The 17625-nt window shown below is 30.3% G+C and overlaps 1 protein-coding gene across 1 annotated transcript in view; it reads right to left on the reverse strand.

The window, feature by feature from the left end:
• Window positions 1-17625, reverse strand: part of LOC142323896 (uncharacterized) — a 255617-nt gene that overhangs the window by 137236 nt on the left and 100756 nt on the right. Inside the window, exons 4-7 of the mRNA XM_075364229.1 lie at window positions 16309-16575; window positions 7790-8127; window positions 3953-4180; window positions 1521-1846 (exon numbers count right to left, since the gene is read on the reverse strand). Of these exons, the coding sequence (XP_075220344.1) occupies window positions 1521-1846; window positions 3953-4180; window positions 7790-8127; window positions 16309-16575 (1159 nt within the window). The remainder of the gene's footprint in view (window positions 1-1520; window positions 1847-3952; window positions 4181-7789; window positions 8128-16308; window positions 16576-17625) is intronic.

The raw sequence follows: 17625 nt of genomic DNA on the forward strand, positions 1-17625 counted from the left end.
TTTAAGTAGTACATTGATTAATATTTACATTTACCAATTTAAAAAAGTAGTATCTATTACTGTTGGTAGTACACAGCAAAATGCAAATGGTACATGATAATACTGAACCCAGTGTTGTTGGTGTACCACCTGTGGTCATCCAACAACTTTAGCAATGTATGACAACCGTTTTATTAAATGATTTTTGAATTTTATTAAAATTCTTTATTTTAATATTTATTTTTAATAATTGTTTATTAATATTTTTAATAATTATTTATTAATATTTATTTTTAATAATTATTTATTAATATGTTTAATATTTATTTCATTAATAATATTTATTATTTTATTAAAATCAATCTGTTTTAGTTAAAAGACTCAAAAATCTTTATTTCTAGAGTTATTTGTTTTAGATGTTGCTGGTCACAAAAAATTATAAAATTTTAGTGAATAATTGAGCTGAATTTAAAGTTAACAAACTTTTTTTAGTTATGTATAAATATTTTTAACTACGTATGTATTCAATGCAAGTTAATTATTGATAATGTTTGGTTTTTACTGAATTTACAGTTAATGTTATTGTAAACAATCTTTCAATAATTTTTTGATATTACTTCAATATAAACATAATTGAAAATGACTTGATTTCATATAAATAAAAAGTCAACCAAATTTAAATAAGGAAATGTTTATAATTTTAACTGCAGTTTGTTATAAAAATCATCATCAAGATTGGTTCCATGCAGTTGTTGATCACTCTGTATAGTAACATTTAATTCACATCAATTCTCATTAATTCTGCATCATGACTCTGTACTCCTAATTTCTTAACAACATCTAAGTACTTTAATCAGAAGTAGCTTGACCATACCAGTGATTTTAAAATATGTTTTTTATACCAAAATTTCAAATTAACAATAAAGAGAATATAGTAAAGTAACAAGAACCTTAATATATTAACAGTTATGGTTAATAAACTAAATTTCTAAACCTGATGATTAACACCTAGAATGTCTTGAGAAGTTTCATCCTGGAAATTATAAGCATGAGAAATAAATTCTAATAGCCAAAGCAAAATTCAGTGAATAAATTCCTATAGATATGAAAGATAAAAATGTCGGTTGCATTATCCTGCATAATGTTGGCTTCTTTATAACAATTACAACAGCAGTCAATGACATGTATAATAAAGACAAGAGAAAACAATACTGACTATAGCAAATATAATAGTTGATACCTGCCATTGTTTTATAGGCTGACAATTAAATCATAACTTGGCAATTAAAAATCTTGTCTAAACCTTCAAAATTTAAGAAAAAATTGATTCTAAAAGCAAACCTTTCATGAAAATTTTCAAGTATAACTTTGAATACGTAAAAAGCAAAGTATATGCTTAAAACATAAGTATAAGAATAAGTATGAAGCATAAGTAAGATGCGTTAAAGAAATATCTAACTAATAATAATATTATAGAGAACTAATTAAAAATGTAATATAAATTTTTTTTTAAATTTATTAGATTTAGGAATAATACTTACCTTCATCTAATGATAAAACTGGATCACTATGTAATGCTGTATGAAACAAAAGTTCTGTTCTTGAAGTAGATGTGAAAAGACATTTTGAACATTGGCTTGTATTTTTTATATTATCATTAGTTAACGATGTAGGTACCGATGAATCCCACTTATCATCGCATTTATTTTGCCACACATCATCATCTACGACATCACCAACACCTTCAACAAGTACATTATCTTCATCGGCATGTAATGTATCTATAACTTGTATACCTTTACATTGATAACGTACATGACGAGCTAATTCTTGTTTCAATGTAAATGAAGCACCACATTTTATGCACCTAATTAAAAATTATTACCACAAAAGTTATTTATTATAGTAGATTTAAACATAAATTAATAATTTAAGATGTTTAATATTAATCATAATAAACATAATTTTATAAAAATAACTATAAGAGGATTAAGAAAATGTTTTCAACTTAATAACTTGATAATAAATCCTTTAGCTCAACAAGGTACTACTACTACATGGAATGAAGTTTGATGACTTCATGACTTTTCTGATGGTTCAAATTTTAATAGATGTAACAACTAGCAGTTTGGCTGCTAACCTTCAACTATTTTCTTAAGCTATTAAAACATCTATTTCAACAGATTAGATTTGATCTATTCAGAGTCATACTATACAAAATTCTAATAATGTGTCATTACTTTGAATGAGTTCTGAAGCTTCAGTTCTATGAGTATAATATATTTGGCAGAGGAGTGAGCAGACATAACGATTAAACAACATTATTGATACTTATGATGACTAAAATAAATATCCCTTCATTGATCAACTGAACCAAGGTCCTGCTTCAATTTGACGTATCAGCATTGCAACCCTTTTTGTGTGTTTGTAATGCAGTAATAACCAAATGAATTTCCTGATAAATATGAAATTATGCAGTAAGGTTCCTTGGTATTAGTTGAAATGACATGTATGTGTAATGATTTTTTTACAGATGTATACTACTAAAACTAATACATGTTAAATACGAACAGGTTTTAATGTATTTATTTAACATATATATATATGCCATAACCAAAATGATCGCAAGTAATCTGCAATGAGTAATAAGTCACTCCAGAAAACGTTATAACTTTTTCAGAAATAACAACTATGTCATGCCAGGTTAACTAAGGAAAATGAGCAGTGAAGTGGTTTCCTGTTGCATTTTTCAATGATCTGAGTACACTATTTATTGGTGTACATATCAGCAGACTCATCCCACAGAAATGCAGATGATTCAATCCAACAAATAACATGTTCAATAGGCTCACCACAGAGAATGGTTTTGTTGTGAACTTTATAACCCTAAGAAGGCAACTATGACTGATGATTCTCGCATTACAGGTGCTTTGCATGAATTACAGCTGTAAGAAAAATTGAAATAAATAATATAAAGCAACAAGTCTATTTATCCCTTTCTTTTGTAACATGATGCTCCATTTCTTCAATAAATATATGCAGATACTCAGAAGTCATTTGTAATTCAGCATTAAATGCATAAAGTTCCACAGTTTCATGGAATGAATATATTCATTCATTCATCAATATATATTGATAAGTGTTTCTTCACACGTAACGTTAACCAATTTAAAATATACCATTTTATGTATACATTTACTTATATATACAACAAATAAATATTTCTGAAATTATAATTCCGTAATAAAAAATACTACCAGCTACTGGAAATCTGTGCCAATAAAATGAATATGTTCATAAGACAAGCAAACGTATTTCATTTTACAACCAATTGTATGAATGGATTACTACAGTCATCTACCATCGAATTGTTTTTAATATCTACCATTGATTGAAACCCAATTTAACTGGTTGAACACAGACTATTTGGTAAATTCAGATGATTATTAAAATATACAACATTATAAAGTGTAACAAAACCAATCTATATCTACATATATAGATAGAAATCCTGAACAATGCAATAAAACAACATTTTTAAAAGTAATTAATATTTTTGAACATAACTGTTGACTTCTGTGGTGCAGTGTTAGCATTTCAACATTTTGCTTGCTAGGTTCTATGTTTGAATCTCAGTCAGGATTTTTTTCATATGCTAACAACTCATCTTTTGTAATTAATTCATCTTTCATCTTAACTGTGGTAAGCTTATAGTTGCCAAAGTATATAAAATAGTACTTTTATTATTTGTAATATATGCACTCAATTATTTAAGGGGTAGATTGTATTAAATATATTAATTTATGAAAATAATACTAAGGATAAATTGCTTCTTACTTTTCTTGAAATCAAGTACAGGGATTTTTGTCATTGTTATATCATGTAAAGTTCTGAACTTTTATTTAAAAATGTATAATTTTATGTAATTAACATAACTCTAATTTTCACTAGAAGAAAAAAATTTGTGAGTTACCTGTGTTTTTTTTCTGGATGAATTTGCTGTAAATGAATTTTAAGTTGTGGAATATCATCTAAAATTTGAGTGCAATATGGACATTGACGTCGCAATTCAGATGCATCACGGAGTTTTTTTAATGAATTATATTTATGTTGTTTTGATCTCCTATGTGATTTCGCTTCATTTTTACCACAGAACTTCAAACCACAATCTGAGCAGAAGTACTTAGTTGTAATATTGTGCCTAAAATTGAAAAAAAATTAGTAAAAAAATTAATTAATAGTTTAAAATAAACACTTGAGTAAATATTTAAATATTGAGTATTAACTCAATAACATAACTCCTAAGCTTAATAAAAACTTAAACTGACTGCTTAATTGTAAGAAATAGGATGATAAAGGAAATATATTTTACTTATTTACAGTTCATCATATGTAACAGTTAAGTGATTTGTATGTTAATTATATGACTGAACAATGATAGATCATCATACATATGATGATTTATACTTTTTATTTACATACTTTTTTATACTTAAATCTAGTATATGCTTTTTATTTACTAAATAAATATCAAAGGAAAAATGAATTAAGCTCTCCACAGGCCAGTGAAATGAATTTCTTCAGGGGCCTTATAGGTGCAGAATATCCAATGAGGATGTTAGAAAATACTTCAATATTACTTCCAAAACTGATGTATGTAATAACAAATTATAGAGATCAATGGAAGGACATATAGAAAGAATAGAGGATTCAAGAATTCCCAAACAAACTATTAAATATGCTCCATTAGGAAGGAAGGAGAGAGGATGACTAAGGAAGCACTGGGATGCTGGAATAGATTATGACCTATGCCATGTTATAGAAATGATTACACAAATTCTGTGGACTTTCACATGTAAGTTGCAGATACAATTATTCAAGATCTATTTGTAATAGTCTATCTTATTTGTGAAGTGAGACTAAACATATTGTCTGATTACATATGATCCATCGAATACTAAAAATCTGTATTTTAAGAAGTAATTCACACAAAATTATGAATGATACATGAAAATAAACAGAAATTGTCCAAGTTTTAGTCATACCTTCAAAAATGTTCGATATGGCCTCTATTTGTTATATGACACATATCTATATGGTAGACCAATTCAGCCCACACACACATTAACATATCCCTATTGATGATCATAAATACAGCTGTAATGCGTTCCTGTGGCTCAGCCAAAGTTATTGGGTTTGGTGGCACGTAAAACAGTCTTTAACATACCCCCAAAGGAAAATATTACAAACCGTGAGATCAGAGGATCTAGGAGGTCATTTTAAGAGTGCTAAGTCATCATTTGTACATTGCCAGATCCAGCGGCGTAGGAGTTATTTGTTCAGAAAAACTCGTACTTCAGCATGCCGATGAGGCAGAGCTCAATCTTGATGGAATACAAAGTTATTGGAATCCTCTTTCAATTAAGGAAACAATCACAACACAGCATCATATCGAGGTATGAAATCCTCGTCACGATATTCTCCCAGAAGAAAAACGGCCCGTACACATTTTTTTTAGAAATTGCGCCAAAAACACTAGGTTTTGGGGAATTACGTTCACCTTCTACAGAATTAGGTTATTCAGTACCCTATATCCTGACGATATGGCGATTTACCTTTCCATTCAGGTGAAATGTTGCCTCGTCAATAAACATCAGACGGTTATCAAAAATCGTCATCCTCCGTAACTTCCTGCATGTCATTACAAAATTTATATCGTTTGTTGAGGTGAATTTGGTTGTAATTTTTGTAATAACGTTATACGGTACGGTTTCAGTCGTAATCGAGTTCGCAAAATCTTCCATACGCTGCGGAATATCGAGTGCACTACTAGCGCGTCGAATTGACTTCTTTGGGCTACGAATAAAACTCGCCCCGACTCTCTCCACTGTTTCATCTGAAACGCTTGGGCGACCGGTCCTTTTACCTTTACACAAACAACCAGGGTCTTTAAACTGTCGATAACATCTTAGAATGCTTTGGTGGCCTGGTGGTTCTGTTTCAAACCGTCTCTGGAATAAACGCTGCACAGTAACAACGGATAAACATTTCTCATACATTAAGACACAGAATTCTTTCTGTTGCATAAACGCCATTTTAAAAACTGAGCTTGTGCTTCTATCTGTCGGTGACCACTTTAAACCTAACCTGAAACTTGGACAGTTTCTGTTTATTTTCATGTATCGTTCATAATTTTATGTGTACTACTTTTTTAAATACAGATTTTTAAAATCCGATGAATCATTTGTAATCGCCCTGTACTATTGTGTTAAGTTACAGACAGGTTAACCAAAACAGGATGTGCTGTTTATTAGAACCCAACAAATGAAGGTTAGAAAAGAGAATATGGAATACTGATATCATTGTAATTTTATTTGTCCATTTAGGCATAGATTGTTCAATATTCCTGATAGAAAGATAACCACTTAATATAGTGCCAATACTGTCATATTGGCGCACACACTAATTCTGAAATAATTTGAGTTCTGCAACTGGTGGAATACAGATCGACAACTCTTTACTGACGAAGATAATTTCACTCGAGATGGAGGTCAACAACTTACGCAATGAGCATAATAGCCAGAACTAAATTCTCATGAAACGGTGGAAGGCAATTTTTAATACCGATTTAGTCAATGTATGATGCGGCCTTCTTCACAATCAGCTGATTGGATCGTTCATATTACTTAAATTCTGAGATCTATTTGCACTTTCTTCAAAAAGAATTGCCGCAGCTGTACCAGGAAGTTCATCTAGTGCAAAGTATACTTCCAGCATGACGGCGTGGCTTCCCACTTCTCTTGTGCCGTTTCCACTAACTTAAATCATTTCCCTGAAAAATTGATCGATTGTGGAGGTCCATATTTCTGGCCACCAAGATCGCCTGATCTAACACCCTTAGATTTTAATTAGTGCAGATATGGTTATGGGACCTATTGTATTCGATTTTTCAGATCAAAAACTATAGGAAATCACTAATTCTGCTGCTCAATTATTGTTCAAAAATTTCAGTACGACCTTATATCACCGTGGTAACTGAAATCCGAGTGAAATCTTTCACTAGCCGTAATTCGCAAACGAAGCATTTTAGGACACATGTTTATATGAAATTTTCCATTATTTTCACGACAAGAATAGGTTATGAAAGTCCCGGGACAACTTCGTGATAAACCTGTATATATATATATATATATATGTAGAAAAGAAAACAATCCTAAAATGTTTATTTTTATAATGTTATCACTTACTTAATCAATATCCTAGAACCGTAATCCTGGCAATAGTGATCACAAAAATAATTTAGTAATCAAATATAATTTTGGCAGAATGCTCATCAAGGATAATATATATAAACAGTAGACATTGGAATAATTAAAAAAATAAATAAATAAAATCAATAATTAGCTTAAAAACGGGGGAAAACTTGCTGATGTTGACTTTGAACGTTTTCATCCAAAACGTTATTCAGTGAAGCAAATTTACTGAAAAATTTAGATTACCAATGAATTACTTTGAAGCACATATCCAAAAGAACATTAAATCCAAAATGAAATATGATAAAAAGATAGAATTTTACTTGATATTAATGTATAGGTATTAACATATATGCGCTCGCGCATATATGTTAATACCTATACATTACGCACGCGCTCACACACACACACACACACACACACACATATATATATATATATATATATATATATATATATATATATATATATATATATGCAATAACAACAAACATTCACATAAATTTTGTCATTTGAATGCACAATACATGAATAATGATGCAACAAATGGTTATAACCTGGAACTGAGGTGTTTGTTTAAACGCCGTCTGGAATGTGCAATATAACAACAATGTGGGCAGACAGTTCTTTCTTGGTAAGCATCGCAAGCTGTGCAATCAGCCAAATCGTGTCCGGTTGTACGTGAATGATGCCTTAGTTGTGAATTAAACCGATACACTTGATCGCATTCAGGTTGTGGGCATTTTAATAACATTAATTTTTGTATTACTATCGGCACAGATTTATTGATAACTGCAATAACTTCCTGATGTGTACTACTTAACAAATGACATTTCATTTCGGAAGATAATTTGCAATCGTAACGACAAAATGAACACCAATATCTACCGGTTACCTGAAAAATAAAAAAATAATATTGAAAGTAAAATTAGGAAAATACGAAAACAAAAATTGTTTTTTTTTTTCAATTATATTTGTAATTAGTAAGAGCAGTTCTATTCTATTTCTCATGTTTTAAAATTATAAAAATAAAGTTTAATTATAAAAAATAGATTTATATAATTAAAATGATATAAATTATGTTTTAAGCATAATTTTGTAAATATGTTTCGGTATCTATACGGGAAACACAGATACCACATCTCAGACATAGCATGATATGCCCAATTTTAATTTTAGAATATCGCCTGATATAATCATAGCCAAAAAATGAATACCATCAGCAACATGTAAAAAAAAGCACTGAATTTTGTTTAACTTCGGTACTCAATGAGAACCGATTAATTAAATGTGGAATCGGCTGCTAGCATTTATTCCTACTGTACATCCATTTTATTTCTAAGAAACTATTCCTTGAAACTTTCAAAGTGTTTTAGGTTATAAGAAATGCAAAAGTAGATCAACTTACTTCTGGACGCATAAAAGAAATAGACAACCAAGGTTTCCATTTATGGCACGTCAGGTGGACTGAATCGTCCGATAGCCGTTACACGCATGGTATTTTTCCTGATGTGAGAAGTATGCAGATAGTTAGGTGGATATCCCCCAATCGTCAATTACAAAGTTTCTTTCTGAACATGGCGTTTTTCGAGATAAGTGGCCAGATTTAGTCTGATTAATTCAGGCTAGTGTCCGCAGTGCAGGGCCATTGGTGATGTGCACCATCCCTTATATGTCTGCTCCATGTACGAAGCTGAACGTACCAAAGTAGTTAGAGAGCTTGCGAGGATCAATTCTGATTTTGATCTGCAAGTTAATTGGAAAACTGAAGAGGAATGGAAAACAGCTGCTGGCTTCCTTAGATTCTTAGCCCTGCGGAGGATGGCTGAGGGGGTCTGATAATGTAGATATATAGATAAAATAGCAACCCGGGTTCTTACTTCATCAAGATAGGCGTTTTGGCATCGAACCACGGTTAGCTGAGATATTCGCTGATGGGATGAGAATGGATGTGTGGAGAACTATGTGGCGGAGCTGCGGTGTGGGAGGGTGTAGGCATTGATTTCGCTTCCGAAAGCGGACCAAAACAGAGAGACAGGGTATATCTAATTTCTTTAGAGGCTTATTAAATTAGTAAATCTGTTTCTTGATTTTTATGTCAATTTAGAGAACTTTGAGTAAATTGAATTGTAAGACAAAATTGTCGTTGTTGCGATCAAACCTTTTTGTTGGTATGAAAATATTATTTTCGGTGTTTAAAGGCTCAATCAAGTAATGATTTGTGCATATGCTAACTGAAGTCAGATATAGGAAGAGTCTTTGTGTGAAACCTTCGGTGTTAGAGGAAGATGCGGGGATCGCACTTCCGCGAATCGGTTGAATCTGATAGTTGGGGTAAGTTATGGTAGGTGGTCGTGGTATGGTAGGCAAGAGAGAAGGGCCAATTTGCAACTACTGCAACGAGATAGATGATGCTGAGCACACCTTTTTTGAGTGCAATAGGTGGGACACACTTAGACATAGTAAGGCACTCACAGGTATAACTCCAGAGACAACAATAGACTACATGCTAAGAAGCGAGTCAAACTGGAATAATTTTGCTAGTTTTGTTAGACAAGTTGTTCTACAGAAATACTCCGATGAGAGAAGACAAGGTGTTGGCTAGAATAGGGCTGGGTGGACAGCCTTGCTGGTGAGGTCCAGCATGCTGCGGTGTGTTGGCACTGATGAGCCACCAAGGACTCCACGGGTAACAGTCAGGCAAGAGCACACTGAATACTGAAGGGACCCGGTACCGCGTCGCGGCGAACTGGGTCTGGCGTGGTGTATTAGTATTGCCCTTTTGGGTCCCCAAGGGGCCAATATTGATAAAGAACTCTCAAAAAGAGCTAACCGGTAGGCCGACCTGCCTTGCCGGTATATAGCCGGTAGGTGGGGAGGCCTATTTGAGTTTAAAGACACTCCCCTGGGCGGCGTAATACCAACAAGTCGGTCCGGCCCAGGGGAGCTGAGAGGAAGAAAAAAGAAAAAAAAAAAAAAAAAAAAAAGGTGGTCGGGTTGGAAGAAGCCATCGTCAGGCGATCGTACGAAGCGACTGGTGGAAATGTCTGCTGAGACATTTGCATCGGTGGCACCCTGATAGAGGTCAAACTGATGATTGTGTTGTGTTATCGAGTTTAGAGGGTCTAAAAGACGACCTCCAATAAAGCCCATCAGGGGTAGGAACAGAATGAGTGATATGGCGACCGGATTTGCCACAAGTTTTCCCCTACGGGGTCTGGGTGAAGGAATGGAATTTACTGTCCTTTTGGTAAAAGGTTTACGTAAATTTTACCCTTTTTGAAGCGCACGTAATATTCGCTGTATGCCATAGATCTATCCATTTATTTTATTAAATTTACATACATGAATAATTAATTTATTAAAATAAACAAAAAAATAAGTAATTAAATGTCTTTTACTTTTTTATTATTCTTATCTTTTTGGTGAATATTATTAAATTTTCTCATCTTCAGATCATCATAAACGTTATTAAAAAAAATTATTGTTTTCATTAGATTATTCTTTATAATCATTATTAATATCGATAATTTCCAAAGAACCGAAGGCTTGGAAATTAAGTAAACAATTACTAATACTGACTACAATATTTTGGACCTACCACTATTTCGATGATTCAGGATGTCTTACCAAAATTAAGTAATTCAATAAACAAGCAGGTTTAGGGCTAAATAAGAGGCCAACTTACCCCAACTGGATGGAAATATATAGTATGTAACTCATTACAACAATTCTGCATTGTTGTAAAGTCACAGCTGATTTACTACTCGAAATTTGTAATACATTTTTTAAATCACAGAATTTTTGAATTTTTTCAAAATTTATTGTATTAAAGAGTTAAGAACGAAACATTTAAGTAAATTTTGAAATTAAATATTGTGATAATAATAGAAGTTGACCTATCCATATGCAGTAGCGTTGCAAATTATTAGTTTTTGTGTATTATTATTATTGTGAAGGCTGTTATTATTAGCATTTGGTCCATTAATACCAACATTAACTGTTTAAAATTTATTACTGCACGTAATTCTGAAGGTAATACGAAATAAAAAACTTACTACGGGGAGTTTTATCGTGTTTTATTACTACCACAATTTTTCCGTTTTTGCAATTTTGATTGCTTATAACTTGAAAAGGAAGAAATCTATCGGGAAATAGTTTTCGCCATCGATTTTCTCGTAAAGTGTTAAATTAAACCAATGTATCACCTTCCTATTCAAAGAATAGATTTGATTAAGTATGGCAGACAAAAATTTCAAACACACCATATCGTAGTAATTTTCTAACTACATAGATACGCATTGTTTCTACCTTTTCGTATCCCACAGTTTTGAAATATAAAGCCGTTTCCATATTCTAATACCACTCTGCATGTGTAGAATAATATAAAATATATTACAATGCGGGCTTCTTTTTAATTCAACCAACTAACGATAAAATGACGTAATGATGGTAAATCGATAAAATGACGTATAAAAATATAAAATGCATGACAACATAATATTTAGTGGGTTATAACAGTATAACTACTTATTATTACAATGCACTCTTTTAATTCGATAAAATAATTATTCGATAAATCCATATTTTAGTACATGGATAATTTCGAATTTTTCGGTGTATCATCGATTTTATTCATTAAAAAAATAAAATCAATATTTTATTTATTATACCAAACAGCCAGTCGTAACTTTTCGTATTTTAACTTTCAGGCAAATATAATAAAAATTTACTTCCCGTATTTTATGAAAATACAAAAAGCTGACAATAAAGTTGTAATGGTTTCCTGGCATTGGTTATTTATTCTTATATAATGAAAAAATAATTATACATAACAATCCTTTTTTTTTGAGTGGAAGTAATCTATGATGAAGTTTAATTGTAAAATTATTGTTACGTGTTTAATACACCAAAAAGTTTAAAAAATTTTAAAATCAGTAATTTTTACATTTTTCTGCTCCTCCCTCCAAAATCACTTTCCAAAAAATTTTATTTTATTTTTCTACGTTTTCTATGTTAAATGGAAGAAACTGAATATATAACCAATAAAAATTTATCTAAGATTTATTTTTTGATGATGGGGTGAATTATGATGAAATTTTATTGTAATATTACTACTAAAAGTTTATTATTTAAACTTTTAATAATATTAAAAGTTCAAATAAACCAAAAAGTTTGGAAAAATAAAAAAAAATCGATATTTTAAACTTTGGTTGGCTCCTCTCCCTTAATATTTCACCTCCAAAGTATTTTTTTGGGTTCACTTGCACTACTCTTATGCCTAGGAAGACAATAAAAAATATCTTGTTAAAAAATATGCAATAATTAAAAAGACTTCGATTTTTTGGGACGGGGGAATAATTTTGAGGCAAAATTTTAAAATGAAATGGTAAGATAACCATGCACATATGTTCTGAGCTTAATAAAAAGTGGGTTTATATTTGCAAAATTTTTAGAAAATAGACTTCTCCGAAAAAACTTTACACTCCCTTGCAAGATATTTATCCCAAAAGTTTACTAACAAATTATCCAATATACAATACTCTGTGTACAAAGCTTCATTAAAATCGGTTTATTCAGTAAAAAGTTATTAAGTTTCAACTCTATAAGATACCTACATACGGATGTACGACCATTACCCCTAATTTTTTTTTTTTTTTTTTTTTGGTTTTGCGGTCCCTGATTCATGAAACGTCGAGAAATCAAAAAAAAACAATCCATTCTACATTGTTTTTTTTATTGATTATCATACTTTTCTTCTTGTAGCATAGCTCTAGTGCTATACCAGGAAAGTGAAAAATGAACTAAATAATCTGATAAAAAAGGTGATGGATCGAAATTACTAAAATGAAAATTTGGTAGGCATAATTTAACAGGAAAATTCTCCTAAATCACGCAAGATTAGGAATATTTTCTTTGTTTTTTAGGAAAAAATGATAAAAAGTTAAGAACTACAAACATCAACGTTATACGTTAACTAACACGTACCTTATGATTGGATTACATTTTGAATTTCAGTATTAAAAAAATTAGCCTAAGTACTTATTGACAGTTTTTTCTTAATATAAACAAAATAATATTAAAAATGTTATAGCTACACTCGGACCTTATTTAATAAACAAAGTTACAGTATTTTAATATTAACTTCAGCAAATTCACTTAGTGTGAAATTTATTAAGATTGTTTTTCTTAACGTAACACATTTCATAACAGGTTTATTTGAATGTCTATTAAAGAAAAAAATGTTGCTAAAGAAATTTAAAAGATAAAATAAACTAGTTAAAATATTGTCTTGTACCTATACATTATGTAACATTTTTTTATTTATTTATTATTATTACTATTATTTTTTATCCGAAATATAATACCGACTGCATTATAATTAATGTACGTAGAATTATTTATGTGAAAAATGTAATTTAATATGGAGAATATTAGTATTTATAACTGCACAATTACAATATTTTAGGATTTGTCAATAGCGTGGATAAACTATCGAACATTTATTAAAATTTCAGTGACAAAAATATAGCCGAAAATTAAACGTCTCCAGTAATGAATAGTAAAATATGTAGGCTACACAATTTTAAATTCACCTAACGTAAATAATACTATATACCGTTGTAAAAATCTTATTTATTTTATTTTTATTTTAATTTATTTATATCCAGAACAGTCTGATACGAAAAAAACGGCTATTTCTTTTTTTTCGAAGCAGGAAAAATGTTACTGCAGGATATGCTTCTTTACGTTATCGTTGAAAAATAAATTAATAAAACACTTCCACGTGGGCTGATGAACATATTTTACTACTTTTTTTTTGTTTTATCAGAAATCGGTCGTTAAAAAGTATTCAGCAGGGAGAGTACAAGTTGTATGCTTTTTAATGCTGAACAAATTGTGAATTTTTACGCTATAACATAAGAAATGTATTAATTTTTAACGGAAATTTACAATTAGCCTAAAAATATAAAATAATAAGTTTTAAATCTGTTAAAAATTAAAAAAACACGACTGTCAAAAAATACTAAATATATATATATATAGAGAGAGAGAGAGAGAGAGAGAGAGAGAATGTCCGGCCAGTGCAGATAATTACACGTCAGTGTAATGTAGACGTGCGGAGCCGTTAAATTTCGGACCATTGCCATTAGATGCGTGAAGGCTTTATGCCAAAATGACTTTAGTCCCTCGAATATTACGCATCACAAGGTGAACGTTTTGAACAAAATTATTAGGCTCGACTCCATTTTGGCGTAAGCGACCACAAACAGAAACATTTTGCTGAGCTTTATGTAACTCTACAGGTGAGAGGGCGTAAAACAGATACTTGTCGGTTTGTAATATTTTGTTACTAATTACCCCTTGATTGGAAATAGTCACGTGGAGTTACGGGCACTGACCGGTATCCTCTGAACTAATTCCTACCGTCTGGAAACAGTTTGACCCGTGCCAATTCCCCTGCCCTTTGTTATCTCATAAAGCTGATGGGAGGAACTGTTTTACGCTTCAACTGATAAATAGGTATCGGAAGTTCGTTGGTAACATCAGGTAAAATAGAGTTCATATTTGGTATATCGGTGTCAAATGGCGTTATACTAGTTGTAATGATTTTACCGTCATACATACTATCAAGTAAATCGCCACATTCATTCTCATAATCCTCATCATTTGAAACACCTTGCGTTTGCGTTTCAAACATTGCTCTTCAATATAGGATAGCTGGTGACAATTTTGTATACAGTATGTGTATGTAGTATTATTTTTTGTTCAATTTTTTAAAATTTATTTAAACATATATATATACCCTACGACACTCCCGGCAACGTAAGGATTCCATCTGGAGATCATACATCTAAATCGGTTCAGACGTTGAACTGCCACGGTGGAACAAATATACGTACATACATATACCCTAAATACATTACACTCCTTTTTGGATAGTGGTGTAAAAATTATTACTAATAAACTTTAGAATGAATTCTAGGCCTAAATTTAAAAATTAACATGTTTTCTTTTTGATAAGTTTTCTGTATTTATCTCTTAGAAAACCTTAATATTCAATGTTCTTTATAAACTATAATTCGACAATAATGTTCAATTTAAAAAAAAGCAAGGAAGAATTATCGGATTAAACAAAAACTTGAGAATGAAATTTTTATGTTAAATGATTTAAGTTAAATAAAGTTTTACGCTATCTTTCACAGTTAATTCTTCAGATTACAATGTATTTAGAGCACTGAGATACAAAAGTAGAAATTCCTTTCTTTGAGAGTAATGATGTTTATTATACAGGACAGATCCTGCGGTAAACAGAGTGAAGATGTCACTGTTTCGGCTAAGTATCACCTGTATTTAATAGGGCTTGACATACTGGTATGCAGTGATCTATTCTGCTTCTGTTCGACTCCTTAGTAAACCTATCATATAACGCATCTTTTTTTATACGATTAAGCCACTTTTGGAAGTGACTTTGTTTTGTATTAGGTGGTTTACGACTACTTTGATTAGGTCATCTAACGTACAAGCATTTTTAAATAGTAAATTTTTATTATGTTTATTGATTTATTAGATAATGTATTAGTCTCTAGATTTGTTTATTCGTGACTTATAGAGGTAGCAGCGCTCATTGTGCGATGATTCCTGTTCCTGGATCACCAACCAGGGTGTATTATAGAATGCCTACCCACTACCTATTCACGTATTTGAGCCAAATTTGAAGAAAATCGGTTGGGATAATTAAACGGAAATTCGAATTAATTGAACTTACAGCATAACAAAAATATAATTTCAAAAAATAAAATTATAGGTAAAAATAAATATTATTTATGTTGCAACCGTTCTCATAACCTCGATTATTATTAAAATGGTAAATTATTTAAATTTTCGTTAAAGGAATTTTAACTTTATTAAGCAAAACTTAAACAGAATTTATATAAAAAATCTCTAGAAAAAGAAACAGATTTCTAAACCATTATAACATAAAAAAGTAACCGTTACTATTTACCTAATACTAATATACAATACACCATTAATTCACAGTAATCGCTATTTATCTTTATAAATTATAACAAACCTTTAAATCGTTTACGATGTGTAATTTAGAATCCCAATGTTGTATTAAATATTGCATAGAATTGCAATAAAACCGACATAGTGAGCAATGAAAAGGTGCTTGACGGGCCATAGCAGTTGCATATGATAATATTAATGCTCCTGCTGACGGATGACCTTCTGCTCTTCGGCAATGAAAACGTGAAACAAGATGTTTTCCCATTTGATGACGCCATACTCTAGCGCCACAAACTTGGCAAACAACAGACTTACGAACTCTCTTTGATTCCTATTAAAAAAAATATTAAAATTAACAAATTTAAAATAATTGTTTTTAATAGTAATTATAATGAATTGATAAATACTATTTCTAAAAAATAAAATTATATAATATTTTCAATAGTAATAAGAAAATCATTAAAAAAGCCGGTAAAATACTGTACAAGCTGTTCGGCTATGCCGGTAATACCTTACATACGTTTTTCATCGTAAAACCTTTCCGACTTTCCCGGAAAGTCTTTGCAATTCAATCACTAAAATTTTTATTTTTTATTTTCATAATAAAATTTAAATTTAAGTAACAAAAAAAATATTTTCCAAATTTCTTAAAATTTTGGAGCCTCCGTTTCAATGTTTTTTTTATTATTGATTATAATGATTATCAAAATAAGATTTATGTATCAAAATTTCCAAATTTTAAATAAAACAATTCTTTATTTTAGGAACTTCCTTACTTTGTGACGAAAATTTAGTAATTTTTTTTTTTACAAGTAAGTGATCCTTAGCAAAAACAGAATAAACTTAAAATTCTTTTAGAAACCTAAAAAATAAATTATAATTTTTATGATAATGAAAAAAATTCCTTATTATTTTACAACAGGGGTATTGTGAAAGGGCTAAAACTACTTAAATTTTAATTGCCCTTAAAGTAACAAAAAACCATTTTTTTTAATAGATTAGAGCTAAAAACAAAAAAAACAAAATCAGAAAATTTTTTTTAAAAATGAGGAATAATTTTTTTTTAAATTCTAAAAATGTTCATATATAGGTTAAGCTTAACAAATTTTTATAAGTATAGTTTTCTCTAAATTTAACACCCTATCTAATAAAGGTTAAAACAAGAACGTACAATTTTCCAAATAACCTTTTCTGTGTTTAAGGTTATAATTTTGGAAAACTGTAGATATTCTTTAATAACTCTATGTATATATAGATTGTATAAAATACAAAAAAAAAAAATTAATCTTTAAACGAAAGGATAATAAAGTAAAACATATATATATATTTCAATTTTAAGAGGTGAGGAATAATTTTTCGAAAAAATGTTTTGGATTTATAT

Source organism: Lycorma delicatula, chromosome 4 (genome assembly GCF_047948215.1).
Source record: "Lycorma delicatula isolate Av1 chromosome 4, ASM4794821v1, whole genome shotgun sequence".
NCBI lineage: Eukaryota > Metazoa > Arthropoda > Insecta > Hemiptera > Fulgoridae > Lycorma > Lycorma delicatula.